The sequence below is a fragment of the Oncorhynchus clarkii genome, chromosome 26 (genome assembly GCF_045791955.1).
Source record: "Oncorhynchus clarkii lewisi isolate Uvic-CL-2024 chromosome 26, UVic_Ocla_1.0, whole genome shotgun sequence".
Lineage (NCBI taxonomy): Eukaryota > Metazoa > Chordata > Actinopteri > Salmoniformes > Salmonidae > Oncorhynchus > Oncorhynchus clarkii.
The window spans coordinates 5279172-5302980 of record NC_092172.1 but is presented as its reverse complement, the minus strand read 5'-3'; the positions used below and the strand labels follow the sequence as shown (position 1 = coordinate 5302980).

Here is a 23809-nt window from a genome sequence, read left to right as displayed (position 1 = left end):
CTGTAGGAGCGATCCATTTTCTTGAATGGGGTGGTGTACCTAATAAACTGACCGGTGAACGTATCTGTAACGTACTGTAACATGCAATAGAAAGATGCTGAACCATACTGTGAAACCAGTACATAACAGTAGGCTTGCCGTCATTATCGAAGAGTTATGAATGTTGGAAGTTTTCATTGTAGCCTCTCTCTCTCCTTATCCTCTTGTCTCTCCCTCTCTCCCTCCTTATCCTCTTGTCTCTCCCTCTCTCCCAGGCCTGAGTGTTGCTCCAGCTCATTTAGGCGTGCGGACTCTAAGGCTGCTACAGAGAAGCTTCAGGGTGGATCCTGGCTTCCGTATGCTGACCTGTGGCAGAGCGGACCTGATTGGTCCGGCAACACAGCTACTGGGACCATCAGGGGTTAACGCTATGGATGACCAGATAGGACTGGGGATAGGGAATAAGAGATAAATGGTGGGGATAGAGGTAGGGGAGTTGGGGAGAGGGGTAGGACATATACATATTCAGACATAAGACTGGCAGGTTTTGACAGGGAAGGTAAAAGAGTCAGAGGATTTATCCTCCCTGTCAATACTTGTCAGTCTTCTGTTTGAAGACGGATACTGTATGCCCGACTGGTGTTCGAGAGTGTAGAGAGTCAATAAAACTGTTCAGAGTAAGATGTGTATTCTCTGACCTACAGGGTATGACCACTCTGATGTACACATGTTCGCGTGGAGACGAGGCTCTGGTCCAGATACTGGTGGAGGCTGGAGCCAACCTGGACCTGGCGGTAAACACTACTACTCTCTAGATATTATCATAACATGATATAGATAGTATATCATGTAGTGGGTTGAGCAGGAAATCCGGAATCCTCCGAAAGAGGGTTTCTTGGAAAACCAGGGATTTTTGAAAAGCTACTGGAATTTTGCCTAATCATGTAATGTAAAGGCTTTGTGCTGAAACTGCCTCTACTACACCGTGATCATTTCACTTGATGGCAATGTTTACCAAAGCTTTGAATGTATATACATTTTATACATAGATATTTAATGTTTTCCATTCTTCTCTCAGGTTCCTTGCTGTTCTCCCAGACAGTCCTTGGTCCACCCAGACTGTCGTGGTTGGGTGGCCCTCAACTTCGCTGTGCTGCATGGACACCTCGTGGTATCTCAGGTGAGTCCTCACTGCCCAGTGGAAAGGGTCTAACACAGTTTCTTACGCATACATCTCAGCCTTGATGGTGCCACTGTGCGTACCCCGTGGGAAGGGTTTTTGTCTGTGTAGTGTAGTACTAACCATTCCTCTGGGTTTCTGTGTTGTATAGCTCCTGTTGGAGGTGGGTGCAGATGTGGAGGGCACTGCTGTTACTTCCAGGAAGGAGAGCTCTGCTGAGACTCCTCTACAGCTTCTTTCTCTCTCTCGGAGGACCTGAGCCCTAGGACCATGCCCCAGGACTACCTGACAGGATGACTCCTTGCTGTCCCCAGTCCACCTGGCTGTGCTGCTGCTCCAGTTTCAACTGACCTGAGCCCTAGGACCATGCCCCAGGACTACCTGACATGATGACTCCTTGCTGTCCCCAGTCCACCTGACCGTGCTGCTACTCCAGTTTTAACTGTTCTGCCTTATTATTATTCGACCATGCTGGTCATTTATGAACATTTGAACATCTTGGCCATGTTCTGTTATAATCTCCACCCGGCACAGCCAGAGGAGGACTGGCCACCCCACATAGCCTGGTTCCTCTCTAGGTTTCTTCCTAGGTTTTGGCCTTTCTAGGGAGTTTTTCCTAGCCACCGTGCTTCTACACCTGCATTGCTTGCTGTTTGGGGTTTTAGGCTGGGTTTCTGTACAGCACTTTGAGATATCAGCTGATGTACGAAGGGCTATATAAATACATTTGATTTGATTTGAACTGAAGGTGCTGCAAAAAGTTAGCGCTCGAAGCATAAAGAGTTTTGCAGTTGTTGAAAGCAAACTCACCATCAGTTCCTCATGTAGCCCAGCGAGCAGGAAGAAGGATCGATGGATAACTGGAGAAGTACTGCTGCCATCTAGTGATGCGTGGGACTTGTTCCACGGGACCGACATAGGAAATCTAGAAAATGTCCATTGCTTAAAGAGAGGAAATGGATGCAACGTACTATGGCTGGAATTGATCTAGAATATGATGAAGATTTATGGATATACCGCCAATATAATAGCAGGTACTGAGACTCTGTTGGTAAGACATGAAGCATTTAGAGGCTGCTGTTACTTACTAGAGCATCCTCTCTCGTGTTGATGGAACTAGAGGAGATAGATATTGGACAGGAAGAACAGAACTCTGAATATTTTATTCTACTGTACATACAGTATGCCAAATGTTTTGCTCACAATAATTACCATCAGCATTTTATATATTAGCCCCTTTTAGAATAACATGCGCCCATGGAAGTGTGTAGGCTAAAATCAGACGTCACCACCACGCAATTCCAAAGTCAACAGATTTATTTCCTTTTGCACTGAAGTTGTTCACAGTTATGTCACAAGGGGATACATTGCCAGTGGTTTCCTGCTAAATACCAGCGCTCCTGGTGTTGTGTTCTACTGTCTGTCCATCGTCCTGTGTGGCCTGGCTACCCAATAGTACAAAATAGAAAGAATAACAATAATAGGTATTGCTTTATTTTTTATCTCTCTGATACCAATTCCCACCCCAGACAGAGTTCGTGACCAGAGTATCAGGTCTCTCTTTGAGAGAAACGGTGTGTGTGTTTGTGTGTGTGTAACTGTGTGTGTGTGTGTGTGTGTGTGTGTGTAACTGTGTGTGTGTGCAGAGGATGCATTGCACGGTAAATGTGCACAGTAGTATAAGGAAGGAGAAGGGAGGTTGCGAGAAAGAACGCAAAGACGAACAAACAACCGAAGTGGTGAGAGAAAATAAAAATAAGAGAAACAAATTTAGAGACTGGAAAGAAAGAAAGAAAGACAGAAGGAAAGAAAGAAAGAAAGAAAGACAGAAGGAAGGGGGGAAAGAGGGAAAAGGGACAGAACAATTCCAACAACAACATGCAAAGAAAAGACAAATGTTGGACATGCAAACGACAATACAAGGTCAAAGCTAAGAGTAGGAATCCCCTTGGTTTTTTAAATAAGTTTGTTTGCAATTTTTTGTTGTATTTACAAGGCAAGTGGCTGGAGTGTTGCCTTTGTCGTCGTACACACACAACGAGAAGGAACGCACAATTATTATCAACAGAGGGCTCGTTCCTCTCAAAGAGACTAATCTACATTCTTAAATTACCGTAAATCATTTTGCCAAATGTATATATTACAAGCTTTCTCATCCAAGCTGGAATAAAATGAATGTTCACAAAAACATTTAGTGAATTCTCAATGATCAATAAATTAAACATGACAAAAAAAAAACAATCTTTCAATTATCTAGTACATTTTCTCCATCATTTATATAAATAACCCAGAATAAATTAAAACAAAAATGACAAAAAAAGACAAGAAGGGAAACAAATATACACAATAATTATGTCCACTGTTGTCTGAATCCTGCAGATATTTCAAAGGAACATGGGCAAAACAAAATGGAAGAAAATTAAACCCCTGAAATGATTCATCCCTCAAAAGGGAACCGAAAATAAAATACAACATTTAATCGATAAAACACGTCGAACAAGTAGAAAACACAAAATATAAGTTAACACAATTCTTAGCTAAACATAATGTCACAACTACACAAACGTTGTACATATGGGAACATAGTTAGTCTGTACAACAGAATAGATCATTCATTTGTGTACCCCTCCCTCCCAAATGCCCACCCAAAGTGAATTAACTCAATTTCATTTCATTTACAGCAATGACACAGAGTCTGAAGAAGTCTAAAGTGTTAAAATCCTGTAGTTCACAAAGAAGGACTACATTAAAAAGAATTACAATCCAGCCAACGTTTAGCCAACGTTCAGCCAACGTCCATCCAACTTCCAAGAGTCGCGCCACCTCTCTCCAACTTTCATAGGAGCCAGTGGTTCTACTTCCATTCGTCTTTGTGCGCAAGTCCTTACATCCCCCAGGTGTGTGTGTGTGCGCGTGTGTGTGTGTATAGGAGGATAGACAAGGAGGAGAGAAAGGAGGAGAGAGCATGGGTGTAGTATAGGTTTGACAAACATCATTGTCTTTTTAAGGCTTTTCTCCAGCTCTTCGGCTAATATGTCTCTGGGTGTCTGTCACGATGATGAGAGAGTCTCTAGTACTCTAATGTTTAGTGTATGTGTGTGTGTGTGTGTGTGTGTGTGTGTGTGTGCAGGTGGAAAGCAGGAGGGGTGCATGGGGAGGAGGGGGACAGCAGTGTGAAGTATGTGAAGTCTTTCTCTTGTCCTCCGCCTCTGGCTCACTTACTCCCGTTGTTGGCAAAGTGCCCCAGGTTGGGACACACACACTGCCCTCCATCTTGTTTCTCTAATAGGTTTTAGTGATGATCCCTGGTGGTAGAGACAAGGTCAAGCCATCATCACAGAGCAGAGGAGACACACACACACACCGACACACACACCCCACGGCGTGGGAACGGGACGAGAGGATAGAGGAACAGAAAAGAAACATGGCTACACGTGGTACTTAATATTGTCAAATACTGATCAATGGTCGATTGCTAAACTAAAATTGTAGTCATTCCATTATTACACAGTACAAAAGTTTATCATCTCGGCGATAATCAAAAGTCGATTTTTTTCGAGACACAAACACACTAAGCCTACTGACTAAAGCAAAGAAACCAGCAGCATCTCTCATTTCATTTCTCATCTCTCACACACTCTTGTGGGCTTTGTATTGGGTTTTGAACGACCTGATAACAGGTGGTTATTATCTAGTCATGCAACAGAGAGCTAGCTACTTCTCTCCGGTCTTAAGGTTGTTCCCCAGTCCGGCTGACGGCGGCCATCTTTGTTTGTTTGTCTTTGCCCGGAGGCGGGGGGCATTTAGAGTCAGTGGGCTGAGTGGGCAGGGGACATGACTCATTTCGCCTGCTGCCGGGGGCATGCTTGGCGGGGGCGGGGCTAGCTGTGCCGGGCGTGCCAGGGGCGTAGTGCGACGCCTGGCTGCTCTTCTCGTCTGAAAAAAGTTGTTTAATTACGTCAAAGAAGTTACTCAACGGGCTGCCTAGGTACACAGACGGGAAGAAAGAAAAAAGAGAGAGAGAGAGAGAACAAACAGCGAATGAGCAATGGGGTTAACGTGAGGAAGGAGGAGAGGGTGACGGGAAGGAGAGGGTGGTGATGAGGAAAGGACTGAAGGTGACGCTCCAGGAGGTAGAAAGAAGACTCATAAAAGCCACGTGGGTGGTAATAAAAAAAAAAGGATTTGATTACATGCGTTAGACTGTCAGTATGTACATTCACACCGTCTCGAGGCTGAGGCGATGGCGCATCAGTGTCAAAGTGCTAAATTAGGAGACCTAAGGTTGGGAAACAACAGTAATCCATAAAAAATAAATGAAATGTAGGGTTCACATACACCCAGTGGGCTTTTGAGTCTCTGTTCTACCTGGTTTGGGTGAGAGTGGTGACATAGGAGGGCTAGCTTGAGCTCTGGAAGGGTGAGTGCTAAAAAGACCAGGTTTGGGTCAGGGGTGGTCAAATCTGCATCCTAGAGAGTCACTGAGTGCAGGTTTGTGTTCCGGCCCTGCTCTAACCCTCCTGATTTAGCTAGTCAAGGTCTTGATTAGGAGATGATTAGTAGAAATAGGAAGTGGTAGAGCAGGCCTGTAACAAAAGCCTGCATACCCAATTGCTCTCTTTCTGGAGAAAAGGGAGGAGGAGAGGAAGGGAAAGGAAGGGATGAGCAGCATTTCAGAGTACGACAAAACATAATGTCTTGCCTTCCAAGCTCCTGGTAACTATCCTAATCACCACAATAAAAGCATACCTTAGAATGAGTCCATACAGTGCTCACAGACAAACACAGACAATGTGAACAACATACCATCATCACAATAACATCACTCATCACACAATCTATTTTGCTTTCAAGTAAGAGGTTTCCTGGACACAGATTAAGCCTAGTCCTGGACTAAAAAGCATGCACAATGGGGTTCCTAAATTGAAAGTGCTTTTTAATTCAATAACAGGCTTAATCTGGTTCTGGGAGGCCAGCCCTTAGTGTTCCACTGAGAGTCAAACATATACAGGTTTAATCCAAACTTTCTTGAAATCTACCAGTCTAACTGTCCTTTTTAAAGTTAATTAGGTGGGTGTTTTTTTTTGGACCAAACACAAAATACTTACACAATGTCATCTTGCTATCACTTACCATTGTTCGTGTGCTACATAGCCATTTGTTATTGATGGGCTACAATGTGTTTTACACATGGAATGGAAGGGAAGTGGACATTTGCATCAACACTAGTGTGCATCCCAACACACACTGTGCCATGCAAAGGATCTCACACACACACACACACACACACACACACACACACACACACACACACACACACACACACACACACACACACACACACACGGAGAACTGTGCATTAGTGACACCGTAGTGTGTGGATGGTGAGGTTAAGAGTCATCGGGTGTAGTGAGGGAGGCTCAGGCTAGTAGTTTACTGTTTGCCAATCGAGTGAGTGTTTCATTAGGGAAACAGTGGCTTGGAGGGTTTGCTGATCAAAGTGTCTGACCGCTGTGAGATATCTGGGAGCAGAGTACACAGTTACTCTCTAACACACCTCTACAGTGTCAGCTGGTTTATACAAATGAAAATTCGTATAAATATTTGTATACATTTGGCATTTTTTCTTCTGAAATGAATGCACACGGGTCATTTACTTCAGGTGTGCTTTAAAATCTTTTTGGTTTTTTTTGCAAAATGCGATATCCAGCACACTAGTTTTTCCCAGGATGCGCTAATATCCATTGTCCAGGTGGATGGAATGCTCTATGTGGTTTTTGCAGATGGTGCTAAAGTTAGCCATTTTTCAAATCATTCCCATTATAGTCTGTACGGTATATTCAGCAAGTATTCAGACCCCTTCACTTTTTCTACATTTTGTTACTTTACAGCCTTATTCTAAAATGTATTAAATAAATGTTTCCCTCATCAATATACACACAATACCCCATAGTGACAAAGTGAAAACAGGTTTTTAGATATTTTTCAAAATGTATTAAAAATAAAAAACAGAAATACCTTATTTACACAAGTTTTCAGACCCTTTGCTATGAGACTCGAAATTGAGCTCAGGTACATCCTGTTTCCGTTGATCATCCTTGAGATGTTTCTAAAACTTGATTGGAGTCCACCTGTGGTAAATTAACTTAATTGGACATTATTTAGAAAGGCACCTGTCTATATAAGGTCCCAGTTGATAGTGCATGTCAGAGCAAAAACCAAGCCATAAGATCAAAGGAATTGTCCTGAGACAGGATTGGGTCGAGGCACAGATCTGGGGAAGGGAACCAAAACATTTCTGCAGCATTGATGGTCCCCAAGAACACAGTGGCCTTCATCATTCTTACATGGAAGAAGTCTGGATCCACCAAGACTCTTCCTAGAGCTGGCCGCCCAGCCAAACTGAGCAATCGGGGGAGATGGTCCTCGGTCAGGGAGGTGACCAAGAACCTGTGGAGAAAGGAGAAACTTCCAGAAGGACAACCATCTCTGTAGCACTCCACCAATCAGGCCTTTATGGTAGAGTGGCTAGACAGAAGCCACTCCTCTTTAAAAGGCACATGACAGCCCGCTTGGAGTTTGCCAAGAGGCACCTAAAGGACTCTCAGACCATGAGAAACAATATTCTCCGGTCTGATGAAACCAAGATTGAACTCTTACGTCTGTGCCCAGTGGGAAGGCTGTAATCGCTGCCAAAGGTGCTTCAATAAAGTATTGATACAGGGTCTGAATACTTATGTAAATGTGATATTTTAGTTTATTTTTAATTCATTTGTAAATAAAAAATTAAAAACAGTTTTTGCCTTGTAATTACAGGGTATTGTGTGTAGATTGATGAGGAAAACATTATTTAATCAATTTTAGAATAAGGCTGTAATGTAAAATAAATTGAAAAAAGTCAAGCGGTTTGAATATGCACCGTACACATAACTGTTTAAAACCCAGTCGGGATTCATTTTCTTTTGGAGTTCTGTGGTTTGGGGTGGTTATGTAGCGTTTTGCCGTCTCTCTAAACTAAAATGACCTTGCAATATTTTCAACAAAATCACGTCTATTCTTTTCACTAGCCCATGTTATGGTAAGATATTTTGCGTTTTGGAAACAAACGCTTCAAATGGAATGTCTTACTCTTACTTTGCATGGATGTTTAAAGTCCATGCGTTTCAAAAAAAAGGGGGGGGGTCTGCTTCCATTGCTTCTCTTCAGACTTTCTGTTTCTCTCTCTCTACCCATCTGTCAGTCTGTGTCTCTAGCTAGGTCTCTGACTCTCTGTATGCAACCCTTTCTCCTCCTCAACCCTTAATTAGCTGGGGAGGGTGAAAGCTAATGGGAGATTAGAAATATTCTACTTGGGAGGGGGGCACTCTCTCAAAGTACAAATGGACGATAAAATGTATTTGCGCAAACGCCCGCCCGCAAGCACGCACGCACGCACGCACACGCACACGCACACGCACACACACACACACACACTCACACTCACACGCCTGGCTTCCCTTTTCTCATGGAATATTCACACGTACAAAGTAAATCTAGTAAATTTACACAGTATGAGTGTCATCTGTAGTAGCTAATAGTACTCTGAAAACGTGGCACCGCATGCAGTCCCCTCTGGTCTCGGACACTGAAGGAGAGATCTGTTTCAAATATTATTCTAGCGGTTGACTTAATATTAGTAAAGGTTGCGTGCGGTTGGTCAAAACACATGCTCTCAGTGTGTTGTTGTCATACGTGACACACACTGTTCAGCATCAGTGTGTGATATCTAGCATTCGGTGAATTGATCCACCCCAGAGCCATACACACACACACACACACACAGAGAGAGAGTCAGGCACACTCAGTTTCAGTTTTAGAATGATCTAGGCAGCCATATTGGCACCAAAAAGTCCAAGACCATCACATGCATGGAATATTTGGAGCTGACATAGATGATCAGTTTCCAGACTCTTTGTAGACTGTCTATGGCTCTGGTTGAAACCCTTGCATTCCACTCAGCATGCCGGACCAGTCATTCAGTTATTTGAGTGATTCTCTGCCAAGTGCAGTTAGATTGAAGCTGTGGATGATGACCAAAAGCAGGCTGGGATGGACTGACAGGTGAAAAAGGGAAATAGGGAAAGAAAGAGATAGAGATGGATAGAAAAGGGATAGAACATACACGGCTACAGGGTTGTGGTCAATTCCACCTCAACTAATTCTAGAAAACAACTGCATGTCAATTCATGAATTGGAAATCAAACAACATTTGAAATAATGTTTTTTCAATTCATGAATTGAATTTCAAGGAATTCCCTGGAATAAGGTAAAACCTTTGACCCCAACCCCGAAGAAAGAGAGAAATAGGGACAAAGACAAACTGAAAGAAAGAAAGTGAGAAGGAAGGAAAGAAGGAAAGAAAAGAAAAAAGAGTGAAAGCAACAGTGAAAGAGTGGTGGGGATGAGTTATTGATGTAGAAAGTGGTGGGGATGAGTTATTGATGTAGAAAGTGGTGGGGGTGAGTTATTGATGTAGAAAGTGGTGGGGATGAGTTATTGATGTAGAAAGTGGTGGGGATGAGTTATTGATGTAGAAAGTGGTGGGGATGAGTTATTGATGTAGAAAGTGGTGGGGGTGAGTTATTGATGTAGAAAGTGGTGGGGGTGAGTTATTGATGTAGAAAGTGGTGGGGATGAGTTATTGATGTAGAAAGTGGTGGGGGTGAGTTATTGATGTAGAAAGTGGTGGGGGTGAGTTATTGATGTAGAAAGTGGTGGGGGTGAGTTATTGATGTAGAAAGTGGTGGGGGTGAGTTATTGATGTAGAAAGTGGTGGGGGTGAGTTATTGATGTAGAAAGTGGTGGGGATGAGTTATTGATGTAGAAAGTGGTGGGGATGAGTTATTGATGTAGAAAGTGGTGGGGGTGAGTTATTGATGTAGAAAGTGGTGGGGGTGAGTTATTGATGTAGAAAGTGGTGGGGATGAGTTATTGATGTAGAAAGTGGTGGGGGTGAGTTATTGATGTAGAAAGTGGTGGGGATGAGTTATTGATGTAGAAAGTGGTAGGGGTGAGTTATTGATGTAGAAAGTGGTGGGGATGAGTTATTGATGTAGAAAGTGGTGGGGGTGAGTTATTGATGTAGAAAGTGGTGGGGGTGAGTTATTGATGTAGAAAGTGGTGGGGATGAGTTATTGATGTAGAAAGTGGTGGGGGTGAGTTATTGATGTAGAAAGTTGTGGGGTGAGTTATTGATGTAGAAAGTGGTGGGGATGAGTTATTGATGTAGAAAGTGGTGGGGGTGAGTTATTGATGTAGAAAGTGGTGGGGATGAGTTATTGATGTAGAAAGTGGTGGGGATGAGTTATTGATGTAGAAAGTGGTGGGGGTGAGTTATTGATGTAGAAAGTGGTGGGGGTGAGTTATTGATGTAGAAAGTGGTGGGGATGAGTTATTGATGTAGAAAGTGGTGGGGGTGAGTTATTGATGTAGAAAGTGGTGGGGGTGAGTTATTGATGTAGAAAGTGGTGGGGATGAGTTATTGATGTAGAAAGTGGTGGGGGTGAGTTATTGATGTAGAAAGTGGTGGGGGTGAGTTATTGATGTAGAAAGTGGTGGGGATGAGTTATTGATGTAGAAAGTGGTGGGGATGAGTTATTGATGTAGAAAGTGGTGGGGATGAGTTATTGATGTAGAAAGTGGTGGGGGTGAGTTATTGATGTAGAAAGTGGTGGGGGTGAGTTATTGATGGAGAAAGTGGTGGGGGTGTTGCATACAGTGCCTGATAACAGTTCCCATCGGTGGCAGGGTGAGTGAGTCCCAGGCATTCAAAGTGCTAAAACTGCTAGCTGGTACGTGTGCTAAATGTGTGGACTAGAGAGTGGTCAAACCAGTGTTCTTCGTTCCTGGGCAAGGGGTGTGCGTGTGTGTGTGTGTGTGTGTGTGTGTGTGTGTGTGTGTGTGTGTGTGTGTGTGTGTGCGTTCGTGCGTGCTTGCGTGCGTGCGTGCGTGCATTAAAGGGAAATACATTTAAAAAATCCTTCTCCAGCACCACCCCAACATGTGACAATGGCGTGTTTCTATGTTTTGTAGTAAAAAAGATAGAGGAAGATAAGTATTTCCCATGACATCATCAACCAATTAGTAGTCAATTAGTAGAAAATGCATCCTCATAAATGGTTAAAATGCACACAGATGATTTCATTGGAAACACTTATCTTCCTCTACCTATTTTTTACGACAAAACATAGAAACACGTCATTTTCATGTATGTTGATGTTGGGGTGGTGCTGGAGATGATGAATATGAAGATTTTATAAATGTCCCTTTAATGTGTACACTTCACCAAAGTTTTGATGATGACCAAAGTTTTGATTATTTTTGTCAGGTGTTAAAGCACTAGACTAGGACACATACATTAGTCTGCACACTCTCATACTGTGGGCCCAGGAGTAAAAAAGATGTCTCTAGCCTTATTATATTCTATAGTATGTACTAGGTCATGTATGTAATGCCGTGTCTCACCAGCAGTGGGTGCTGTTATCAAGTGAAGAAACCCCCAAATGTATACAATACAGGCACACAAAAAAAAACAAGGACAAGTGAAGAACAGAACGTGACTCTGTCTTTCTTTTCTTCCATTCCTCCCTGTTCAACCCCTCTTCATCCCAGAATATAAAACCATATAATACATACATGTACTGAGCTAATGTGAGGAGGATCGTTCTGAACTGCTCATTTTGGTCCATATTCTCTATATGGGAAGGTTATACTGGACCTAAGTTCAACAAAACAACCTCTTAACCTAGAGCTGGTTGGAAAGTTTAAAAACGTTGTCAAATGAATGATGTTTGTGAAGGTCATGACTGGGCCCTGGTGTGTGAATGCAAGAAAGTCAGGAGAGTGTGTGCCCCCTCTAGATGTCTCGAAGGATACCAACGTTGTTGCTTTGTTGGTGCCGGGTGCATCTGCCATGGTGTGGGCCATGCATGTGGAGATGCCTTGTGCCAAAGCGTGTGAGTCGAGCCGCACTGTGACTGTGGCGTTGCCGTGAGCTACGGGGATGCCGGTTAGGAGGAGGGGGGTAGTGGAGGGGTGTAGGGGGGCGAGGGGAGGGTCTCTACTTACCAGAGATCTGCTGGACCCCGGGCTGGTCATGTGAGCTCATCAGCTGAGCCTGAATGGTCTCAACCACACGCTTGAAACGGCGGCTGGGACCTGGTGAGAGAGAGGGGGAGAGACAGAGAGAGAAAAAATGAGGGGGGTAGAGAGTGAGGGGGGGAGAGAAAGAGAAAAAACGAGGGGGGTAGAGAGTGAGGGGGGAGAGAGAGGATGAGGAGAGAGATAGCGAGGGAGGCAGAGAGAAGGTAGAGGAAGGGAGTGAGAGAAATTGAGAGAAACAGAGAAAAACACTTAGGACTTGATTGACTGAAAAATAGAATTGCTCTTGAAAATAACCAGAATAATAGACAGAAAACAAGCGTGTGATGTTGAAACACAATGCCACACCAGTAGGACGCAAAGAGTGTCAACGTTATGAAAACAATGACATCATTTCTATTCGATTTTCCTCACAATAGCCCTCAACGAAGCTTCAATTTTAATTCAAGCATGTGTCCTGTAAATCAAAATGGAATTCAGCGGAATTAAATAAGAGTCTGTTCAACATCAATTTAACATAAGTTATCCACATCGGAATAAGCAGACATACTGCAGAGACGACACAGAATATTTGGCTGGAGATGACGCTCCAGTGTCATTGGCCAGAGGTTGCCCTTCGACACTCAGCAGGGACAAAAGTGCAGCGTGATCATGGTGGGAAAAGGTCTCTGTTTCTCTGTCCTTCTTCTCACCTGGCTTCTTCTGTGTAATGGCGCTTGCATCAGCGTGGATGCGTGTGTGTTTGTGCATGTGTGTACATATCCAGGAAGTGCCTGTGTGGATACAGCGTTTGTGCGTGTGTGTGTGTATGTTAATATGTGCGCGTGCGCTCATGTGCCTCCCTGCTCTGCCTGCCTTTCTGTGCGCGCTACCTGAGAGCAGGGTGAAGGTGACCGAATAGATGCCGTTCTCTTTGGTGGCGGCGGTGCTCTCCGTGTAGGTGATGTCCACCTGGAACTTGACCGGCTTCTGAAACACTGTAGGGCCGGCTGTGGACTTATACTCCGCCCGGAAACTAGTCTGACTGATCACACTGTGGCTGAGACTGGGGATCTATATGAGAGAGAGAGGAGAAAGGGAGGGAGAGGGGGCAAAGGTGGGAAGCAGGAGGTAGGGAAGCAGAGGGAGAGAGGGAGGTGGAGGGTGGGAGAGAGAGAGAGAGCGAAAACAAAGAGCGCACAGGATAAAGAGAGGGAAAACAATCCGCTTTGCACACAGAGACCGTTTACATGTGTGACGAGTGAGAAAAAGGATATGTACATGACTAAAATACAGAGAAGAGGCGAGACAAGGAGAGACAAAGACAGGAAGAGACAACACGGGATCTGTTACACTAACAGCACAGCGCTGTTAGGAACCATCAGACGCTTAGTCAATTACAATAGACAGCGCTGAAGAGACAAGGGACACGCGGCAACAACACCGTGTTGGGCGACGGGGACTAAGGTGCCTTTTAAAATGAACTGAAACAAACCTGCTGGGATATAAAGCGGACCTGTTAAGGTTAGACAATTGGCTAGGTGTAAGGTTAATGCAAGCCAACCACTGTAGTGTAGGATAAAGGTTGTGCCATGAGCATTTAGTGTCAAAGTCAGTTTCCATCCGTTGTGGTTTTGACTGTTGTGACGCTGTGTTCTACCATTATAATGACACAGCTATGCACAGTGTGGCCAAGAAAAACTTTAGGAGACTCAATCAAGCCCTCTACTTGGCACTGTCAGAAATTAATTAATGAATTAATGTCAGAAACCAGACCGCTGTGCAACAATCAGATGCTGGCTACAAAAAGCAGGCTGCTGTTCACTGATTACACAATAACACTGACCTTCACTGGGAAAGCAACAGAGGGCAGTAGCACGGACTAAAAGTTGCTCTAAATCGAAAGAATAACCACAGTTGCTTTACAGTGAATTTATCCACTTCGCCTCAAGGACAAACCAATGAACATAGCCACCTGATTCAGAGGGTTTGGGTTAAATGCGGAAGACACATTTCAGTTGAATGCATTCAGTTGTACAACTGACTAGGTATCCCCTCTTCCCTTTCACATTGCGTGCTAGCTCTAATAATGATTTCGATGTCTGAAGACCAGGAACTCTGAAATATAATTCCATGCAATAAGTCAAATGGCATCATAAGTAGGGGGGTGACAAAGGACAGAGAGAGAGAGAGAGAGAGAAGATATACACACACAGTAGATGGAGAGGGAGAGAAAGAGGAGCGGTGAGGGGTAAAGAGGTGTGGTGAGGGGTAAAGAGGTGTGGTGAGGACTCCTTACAGAGAGGAAGGCGTGAACGATGTCTGCTTTGATGGAGCTGAGAGGCTTGTCTCTGATCACCACAAAGATCTGCTCCTCTTTCTCCAGGTTGATGAAGTTACCAAACCATGACTTCTTGGCAAGCCTGAAGGGAGGGAGAAAAAAAATAGTTTTATGAGGACACACACACACGCGCACACACACACACACACACACACACACACACACACACACACACACACACACACACACACACACACACACACACACACACACACACACACACACACACACACACACACACACACACACTTAATTTAGTATCTGCTGGAGAGAATACTAATGCCTCATATCAAGAGGAATAATTAACGTACTGCCACACTCATTTGCATAATGCAACATTTACCATGCTTTGTCTGATCTTTAAGGGTAATAGACAGAAACGGTTTAAGTTTCTAAAATCACTTTGTCCCTCCAGGCCTGGTCCAGATGTGCTTGGTGACTATAATGTATGCCATGACAATTATAGTCAGAGGAGTTGGTAAAAGCACATTCATATCTGAACCAGGCTATTCTGTTTCCACCTCCCTCTACCATCTAACTTCAACCCTTGTGCATGTTCTGTAAGCCCTCTTCCTCCCTCTGCTTGTCCAAATGGCCTCATATTGGTCCCCAATAGCAATGACATCATCCTGACTACCTTTGCAACTAACCTACCTCAAGGCCCCTTCCTCGTTTCTGCCTCATCTCCAGCTATCCAACCAGACTCTAACTGTGGCTCTCTGTCTGTGAAGCAAACTGGAACTAAACCACTAAAATATTCATAGGGAACAATTCACTAAAAATAGCCCAATCAACAGGAAGGAGAGAGGGATGCAATACTGGGAGGAGGTCAATTTGCATAATTGTGGGAATTGTTCACACAGGCCTCTTGGGCAGAATCCTCTACTGTCTGTACCTTACGTAGTCACTCTCCCAGTGGCGAAAACACCAGAGAGGTAGGAAGGTGGAATGAGTTGACTTTCGTGCACATGTATGTAACAGAGGTGGATCAGTGACCCACAATCAAATGACGAATCACCTTGCCTGAGACCTGCAGCTCCCTGAACTAATGTCTCCAGACTAGCTTAACGGGACAACATCGGTGAACCACAATCACTAGAAACCTTAGGGGGTAGATCAGCTTTAATATTGCAGATAGATTGTGGCTTCCATCAATGTAATTGTCTGTATCATTTTCAATCCACAATACATATTTTTTGTAAATATATATATAATATATATAATTAATTTGTACATATTTTCCTTTATTATTTTCCCCTAACCCTACCACCCCTCCGCTAATTGGAGTAAACTAACGGACAGAAACACTTCTACTTCCAGCTTATACATACTATATACATTTTATGGACACAGTATATTTTACATTAGTTATCTTTTGTTTGGTTTTAGTCCCACCCTTCAGCTCCACTCAACCCCTCCCATCTATCTCTGAACACCATCCAGTCCCACCCTTCAGTTCCACTCAACCCCTCCCATCTATCTCTGAACACCATCCAGTCCCACCCTTCAGCTCCACTCAACCCCTCCCATCTATCTCTGACCACCATCCAGTCCCACCCTTCAGCTCCACTCAACCCCTCCCATCTATCTCTGAACACCATCCTGTTTTGATTTCTATTTGCCATATATGTTCGCGCAGACAGGAAAAAACATCTTTCTGGTAAAAAGAGGGGCGGGGGCGTATGCCTTATGACTAACGTGACATGGTGTGATGAAAGAAACATACAAGAACTCAAATCCTTCTGTTCACCTGATTTAGAATTCCTCACAATCAAATGTAGACCGCATTATCTACCAAGAGAATTCTCTTCGATTATAATCACAGCCGTATATATCCCCCCCCAAGCAGACACATCGTTGGCTCTGAATGAACTTTATTTGACTCTTTGCAAACTGGAAACCATTTATCCGGAGGCTGCATTCATTGTAGCTGGGGATTTTAACAAGGCTAATCTGAAAACAAGACTCCCCAAATTTTATCAGCATATCGATTGCGCAACCAGGGGTGGAAAGACCTTGGATCATTGTTACTCTAACTTCCGCGACGCATATAAGGCCCTGCCCCGCCCCCCTTTCGGAAAAGCTGACCACGACTCCATTCTGTTGATCCCTGCCTACAGACAGAAACTAAAACAAGAGGCTCCCAGGCTGAGGTCTGTCCAACGCTGGTCCGACCAAGCTGACTCCACACTCCAAGACTGCTTCCATCACGTGGACTGGGACATGTTTCGTATTGCGTCAGACAACAACATTGACGAATACGCTGATTCGGTGTGCGAGTTCATTAGAACGTGCGTTGAAGATGTCGTTCCCATAGCAACGATTAAAACATTCCCTAACCAGAAACCGTGGATTGATGGCAGCATTCGTGTGAAACTGAAAGCGCGAACCACTGCTTTTAATCAGGGCAAGGTGTCTGGTAACATGACCGAATACAAACAGTGCAGCTATTCCCTCCGCAAGGCTATCAAACAAGCTAAGCGTCAGTACAGAGACAAAGTAGAATCTCAATTCAACGGCTCAGACACAAGAGGCATGTGGCAGGGTCTACAGTCAATCGTGGACTACAGGAAGAAATCCAGCCCAGTCACGGACCAGGATGTCCTGCTCCCAGGCAGACTAAATAACTTTTTTGCCCGCTTTGAGGACAATACAGTGCCACTGACACGGCCTGCAACGAAAACTTGCGGTCTCTCCTTCACTGCAGCCGAGGTGAGTAAGACATTTAAACGTGTTAACCCTCGCAAGGCTGCAGGCCCAGACGGCATCCCCAGCCGCGCCCTCAGAGCATGCGCAGACCAGCTGGCCGGTGTGTTTACGGACATATTCAATCAATCCCTATACCAGTCTGCTGTTCCCACATGCTTCAAGAGGGCCACCATTGTTCCTGTTCCCAAGAAAGCTAAGGTAACTGAGCTAAACGACTACCGCCCCGTAGCACTCACTTCCGTCATCATGAAGTGCTTTGAGAGACTAGTCAAGGACCATATCACCTCCACCCTACCTGACACCCTAGACCCACTCCAATTTGCTTACCGCCCAAATAGGGCCACAGACGATGCAATCTCAACCACACTGCACACTGCCCTAACCCATCTGGACAAGAGGAATACCTATGTGAGAATGCTGTTCATTGACTACAGCTCGGCATTCAACACCATAGTACCCTCCAAGCTCGTCATCAAGCTCGAGACCCTGGGTCTCGACCCCGCCCTGTGCAACTGGGTACTGGACTTCCTGACGGGCCGCCCCCAGGTGGTGAGGGTAGGCAACAACATCTCCTCCCCGCTGATCCTCAACACTGGGGCCCCACAAGGGTGCGTTCTGAGCCCTCTCCTGTACTCCCTGTTCACCCACGACTGCGTGGCCACGCACGCCTCCAACTCAATCATCAAGTTTGCGGACGACACAACAGTGGTAGGCTTGATTACCAACAACGACGAGACGGCCTACAGGGAGGAGGTGAGGGCCCTCGGAGTGTGGTGTCAGGAAAATAACCTCACACTCAACGTCAACAAAACTAAGGAGATGATTGTGGACTTCAGGAAACAGCAGAGGGAACACCCCCCTATCCACATCGATGGAACAGTAGTGGAGAGGGTAGCAAGTTTTAAGTTCCTCGGCATACACATCACAGACAAACTGAATTGGTCCACTCACACAGACAGCATTGTGAAGAAGGCGCAGCAGCGCCTCTTCAACCTCAGGAGGCTGAAGAAATTCGGCTTGTCACCAAAAGCACTCACAAACTTCTACAGATGCACAATCGAGAGCATCCTGGCGGGCTGTATCACCGCCTGGTACGGCAACTGCTCCGCCCTCAACCGTAAGGCTCTCCAGAGGGTAGTGAGGTCTGCACAACGCATCACCGGGGGCAAACTACCTGCCCTCCAGGACACCTACACCACCCGATGTCACAGGAAGGCCATAAAGATCATCAAGGACATCAACCACCCGAGCCACTGCCTGTTCACCCCGCTATCATCCAGAAGGCGAGGTCAGTACAGGTGCATCAAAGCTGGGACCGAGAGACTGAAAAACAGCTTCTGTCTCAAGGCTATCAGACTGTTAAACAGCCACCACTAACATTGAGTGGCTGCTGCCAACACACTGACACTGACTCAACTCCAGCCACTTTAATAATGGGAATTGATGGGAAATTATGTAAATATATCACTAGCCACTTTAAACAATGCTACCTTATATAATGTTACTTACCCTACATTATTCATCTCATATGCATACGTATATACTGTACTCTATATCATCGACTGTATCCTTATGTAATACATGTATCACTAGCCACTTTAACTATGCCACTTTGTTTACATACTCATCTCATATGTATATACTGTACTCGATACCATCTACTGTATCTGCCTATGCTGCTCTGTACCATCACTCATTCATATATCCTTATGTACATATTCTTTATCCCCTCACACTGTGTACAAGACAGTAGTTTTGGAATTGTTAGTTAGATTACTTGTTGGTTATTACTGCATTGTCGGAACTAGAAGCACAAGCATTTCGCTACACTCGCATTAACATCTGCTAACCATGTGTATGTGACAAATAAAATTTGATTTGATTTGATTTGATTTGAACTGTGCTGTGATGTTTCACACAAGTTCTGAACCTTTCTATTCTAACAATTGGCCCAGCGTTGTCCGGGTTTGGCCGGTGTAGGCCATCATTGTATATAAGAATTTGTTCTTAACTGACTTTGCCTAGTTAAATAAAGGTTAATGTAAATTATACAAATGATACAAAACAAGCTATATATGGACAGTACCAAAACAAATGATCTATTGATTCTCTCTCTTCGCAGAAAAATGGTTGTATCCCCCATCATACAGCGCCTTCGGAAAGTATTCACACCCCTTGACTTTTTCCACATTTTGTTACATTACAGCCTTATTCTAAAATGGATTAAATATATAATAATCTCAGCAATAACCCATAATGACAAAGTGAAAACAGTTTTTTAGAAATGTTTGCAACTGTATTAAAAATTAAAAACAGAAATACCTTATTTACATAATTATTCAGACCTTTTGCTATGAGACTCGAAATTGAGCTCAGGTGCATCCTGTTTCCATTGATCATCCTTGAGATGTTTCTAAAACTTGATTGGAGTCCACCAGTGGTAAATTCAATAGATTGGACATGATTTGGAAAGGCACACACCAGTCTATATAAGGTCCCACAGTTGACAGTGCCAAGCCATGATGTTGTGTCGAGGCACAGACCTGGGAAGGGTACCCAAAAAATGTCTGCAGCATTGAAGGTCACCAAGAACAAAAGGCAGTTTTAACCACCAAGACTCTTCCTAGAGCTGGCCGCCCGGCCAAACTGAGCACTCGGGGGAGAAGGGCCTTGGACAGAGCTCCAGGGTTCCTCTGTGGAGATGGGAGAAACTTCCAGAAGGACAACCATCATCACTGCATCACACCACCAATCAGACCTTTATAGTAGAGTGGCCAGACGGAAGTCACTCCTCAGTAAAAGACACATGACAGCCCGCTTGGAGTTTGCCAAAAGGCACCTAAAGACTCTCAGACCATAAGAAACAAGATTCTCTGGTGTGATGAAATCAATATTGAAATCTTTGGCATGAATGCCAAGTGTCACGTCTGGAGGAAACCTGGCACCGTCCCTACGGTGAAGCACGTTGGTGGCAGCATCATGTTGTGGGGATGTTTTTCAGCGGTAGGAACTGGGAGATTAGTCAAGATCGAGGCAAAGATGAACAGAGCAAATTACAGAGAGATCCTTGATTCAAATCTGCTCCAGAAAGCTCAGGACCTCAGACTGGGTCAAAGGTTCACCTTCCAGCAGGACAACGACCCTAAGCACAAGCCAAGACAATGCAGTAGTGGCTTCGGGACATCTCTGGAGAGACCTGAAAATAGCTGTCCAGCAACGCTCCCCATCCAACCTGACAGAGCTTGAGACAAATGTGCTTCAACAAAGTACTGTGTAAAGGGTCTGAATATGTATGTAAATGTGTAACGTAACAGTCAAGGGTTCTGAATACTTTCCGAAGGCACTGTATATAACATTCTATTGGTTGTAAGAATTTTGAGTAATAATTTAAATTGAAAAACTCAAAGTTTTGAATCCAGTGTAGTTTTGTACAGTCGTGGCCAAAAGTTTTGAGAATGACACAAATATGAATTTTCACAAAGTCTGCTGCCTCAGTGTCTTTAGATATTTTTGTCAGATGTTACTATGGAATACTGAAGTATAATTACAGGCATTTCATAAGTGTCAAAGGCTTTTATTGACAATTACATGAAGTTGATGCAAAGAGTCAATATTTGCAGTGTTGATCCTTCTTTTTCAAGACCTCTGCAATCCGCCCTGGCATGCTGTCAATTAACTTCTGGGCCACATCCTGGCTGACGGCAGCCCATTCTTGCATAATCAATGCTTGGAGTTTGTCAGAATTTGTGGGTTTTTGTTTGTCCACCCGCCTCTTGAGGATTGACCACAAGTTCTCAATGGGATTAAGGTCTGGGGAGTTTCATGACCATGGACCCAAAATATCAATATTTTGTTCCCCGAGCCACTTAGTTATCACTTTTACCTTATGGCAAGGTGCTCCATCATGCTGGAAATGGCATTGTTCGTCACCAAACTGTTCCTGGACGGTTGGAAGAAGTTGCTCTCGGAGGATGTGCTGGTACCATTCTTTATTCATGGCTGTGTTTTTAGGCAAAATGGTAAGTGAGCCCACTCCCTTGGCTGAGAAGCAACCCCACACATGAATGGTCTCAGGTTGCTTTACTGTTGGCATGACACAGGACTGATGGTAGCTCTCACCTTGTCTTCTCCAGACAAGGGGATTCATCAGAGATAATGACTTTACCCCAGTCCTCAGCAGTTCAATCCCTGGACCTTTTGCAGAATATCAGTCTGTCCCTGATGTTTTTCCTGGAGAGAAGTGGCTTCTTTGCTGCCCTTCTTGACACCAGGCCATCCTCCAAAAGTCTTTGTCTCACTGTGCGTGCAGATGCACTAACACCTGCCTGCTGCCATTCCTGAGAAAGCTCTGTACTGGTGGTGCCCCGATCTTGCAGCTGAATCAACTTCAGGAGACAGTCCTGGCACTTGCTGGACTTTCTTGGGTGCCCTGAAGCCTTCTTCACAACAATTGAACCGCTCTCCTTGAAGTTCTTGATGATCCGATAAATGGTTTATTTAGGTGCAATCTTACTGGCAGCAATATCCTTGCCTGTGAAGCCCTTTTTGTGCAAAGCAATGATGACGGCACGTGTTTTCTTACAGGTAACCAACAGAAGAAGAACAATGATTCCAAGCACCACCCTCCTTTTGAAGCTTCCAGTCTGTTATTCGAACTCAATCAGCATGACAGAGTGATCTCCAGCCTTGTCCTCGTCAACACTCACACCTGTGTTAACGAGAGAATCACTGACATGATGTCAGCTGGTCCTTTTGTGGCAGGGCTGAAATGCAGTGGAAATGTTTTTTGGGGGATTCAGTTCATGTATATCAGTTGATAAACCATGTGCCATGGAATCGGTACATCAAAAATCTTGCAAACTATTTTGCAATCTATATGGCACAGCCATACTCTTTTTGGTCCCTAAATTAAACTGGTATACTTTTCATGCAGGTCTGCCAGACAAGTTCCTTACTTTCTCCCCTTTCCATTTTTACAGTAATACTGCAATTAGTTGGTTGTAATTTTGAGAAGAGCAGACATTTCCACATATTTGTGTTTGCTGCATGTGTGACATAACTCCACCAGTCCTATTCATGATATAATTTACAAAGATTATACATTTTTTAAATGTTTTTCTCCAAACATATTGTTTTTTTTTTTATCAATTAGTATATTTGAATTTCACCAAATATTTCTGGTATTATTTGTTCTGTCTTTTCTGGTGAATTAAACTGAAATTGCAACCAACTTTCCATGGCTTGTTTTAAAAATAGTCATATTTTGTAGATTATTTCATTTTCAAATAGCCGAAAGTGAGAGGTTGTAATCTGAATAATGGTAAAAAGGCATTGGGGTTGGACATTGGGTGAGACATTCTTACTAATCTGCTAGAGAACCCGATCGGATTTAAGTACACATTTTATATGACTGATCCTTTAGTGAGAGGTCTCATGCTTTAATATTTAATCATTTCTGCCCCCAGAATTCATATCCATTATATAAATAGGTCTGTTTAATTTTGTCTGGCTTCTCGTTCCAAATAAAAATTGAATATTTTTTGCTTGTATAATAAAAAAAAAAACAAGTTGCTAGGTGTAGGCAAGCTCATTAGCAAATAGGTAAACCGGGATATGACTAAAGACAAGACTTGTGTTAGATCTCCGAACGAACGCCTACAGACCACCTACGGGTCCCTATGTTGCTTGACCTCTAAATGTTTAGTAAAAGGCATAAGCTGACGCACATCCACAACTGTGCTGTAGAGGTGCTGACTAAGGAGAGTAAACTATAAAAAGAAAGTGGCACACTCTAGTTATGCCCTCATGGATATAGCAAACAACGTTTCAGTAGGCAGCACCTTCTTCAGGGTTTGGGAGCATAGCTAGAGTGTGCCACTTTCTTTCTTGACCTCAATGTTTGTCAAACACTGTATTTATGTTTCCCCGGGTCACTCACTCTGGTGAAGAGTCTGGCGTGAGGCTGGACATGTCCTCCTGGGTGGGGACTGTGGAGAGAGGCAGAGACAGATGTCACAATTGAAAGGTTAAAGGCCCAATGCAGTCAAAAACATTATTTACCTGTATTTGATATACATTTCCACACTATGAGGTTGGAATAATACTGTGAAATTGTGAAGATGATGATTACCCTTTTAGTGTAAGAGTTTGAAACGACCACCTGAAATTTCCGCCTGTTTTGGTGGGATGGAGTTTTGGCCTGCTTGGTGACATCACCAGGAGGTACATTTGATAATAGACCAACAAGACAGAGAGTTCCAAACCTCTATGCCAATAACAGCTCATTTTCAGTTTTCCGCTCCACACTCAGTCCATTCGCACTTGAGAAGTCGCTCTTTTACTGAAAAGCAATTTCTGTTTCTTTTTGACCATTTTAATTAAAAACAATGTACTTAATTGTTAACCAAAAATGGTTTGATATTGAGATAAACATGTCTGCATTGGACCTTTAAAGGTGAAAAGGTCAAACAAATGGGCAACAT

At 43.9% G+C, this 23809-nt stretch overlaps 1 protein-coding gene across 3 annotated transcripts in view; it reads right to left on the bottom strand.

Moving 5' to 3' along the window:
• Positions 1-4073: 4073 nt before the first annotated feature.
• LOC139384712 (serine/threonine-protein kinase BRSK2-like) overlaps positions 4074-23809 on the bottom strand; it is a 166231-nt gene continuing 146495 nt past the window's right edge. For 2 of the 3 annotated variants that reach the window (XM_071129543.1, XM_071129544.1), the window contains 5 exons: positions 23266-23314; positions 14577-14700; positions 13171-13351; positions 12266-12355; positions 4074-5143 (listed from right to left, as the gene is read on the bottom strand). In XM_071129543.1, the coding sequence (XP_070985644.1) occupies positions 4890-5143; positions 12266-12355; positions 13171-13351; positions 14577-14700; positions 23266-23314 (698 nt within the window). In that variant the 3' untranslated portion in view covers positions 4074-4889. The remainder of the gene's footprint in view (positions 5144-12265; positions 12356-13170; positions 13352-14576; positions 14701-23265; positions 23315-23809) is intronic. The other variant, XM_071129545.1, reaches the window with a different exon arrangement.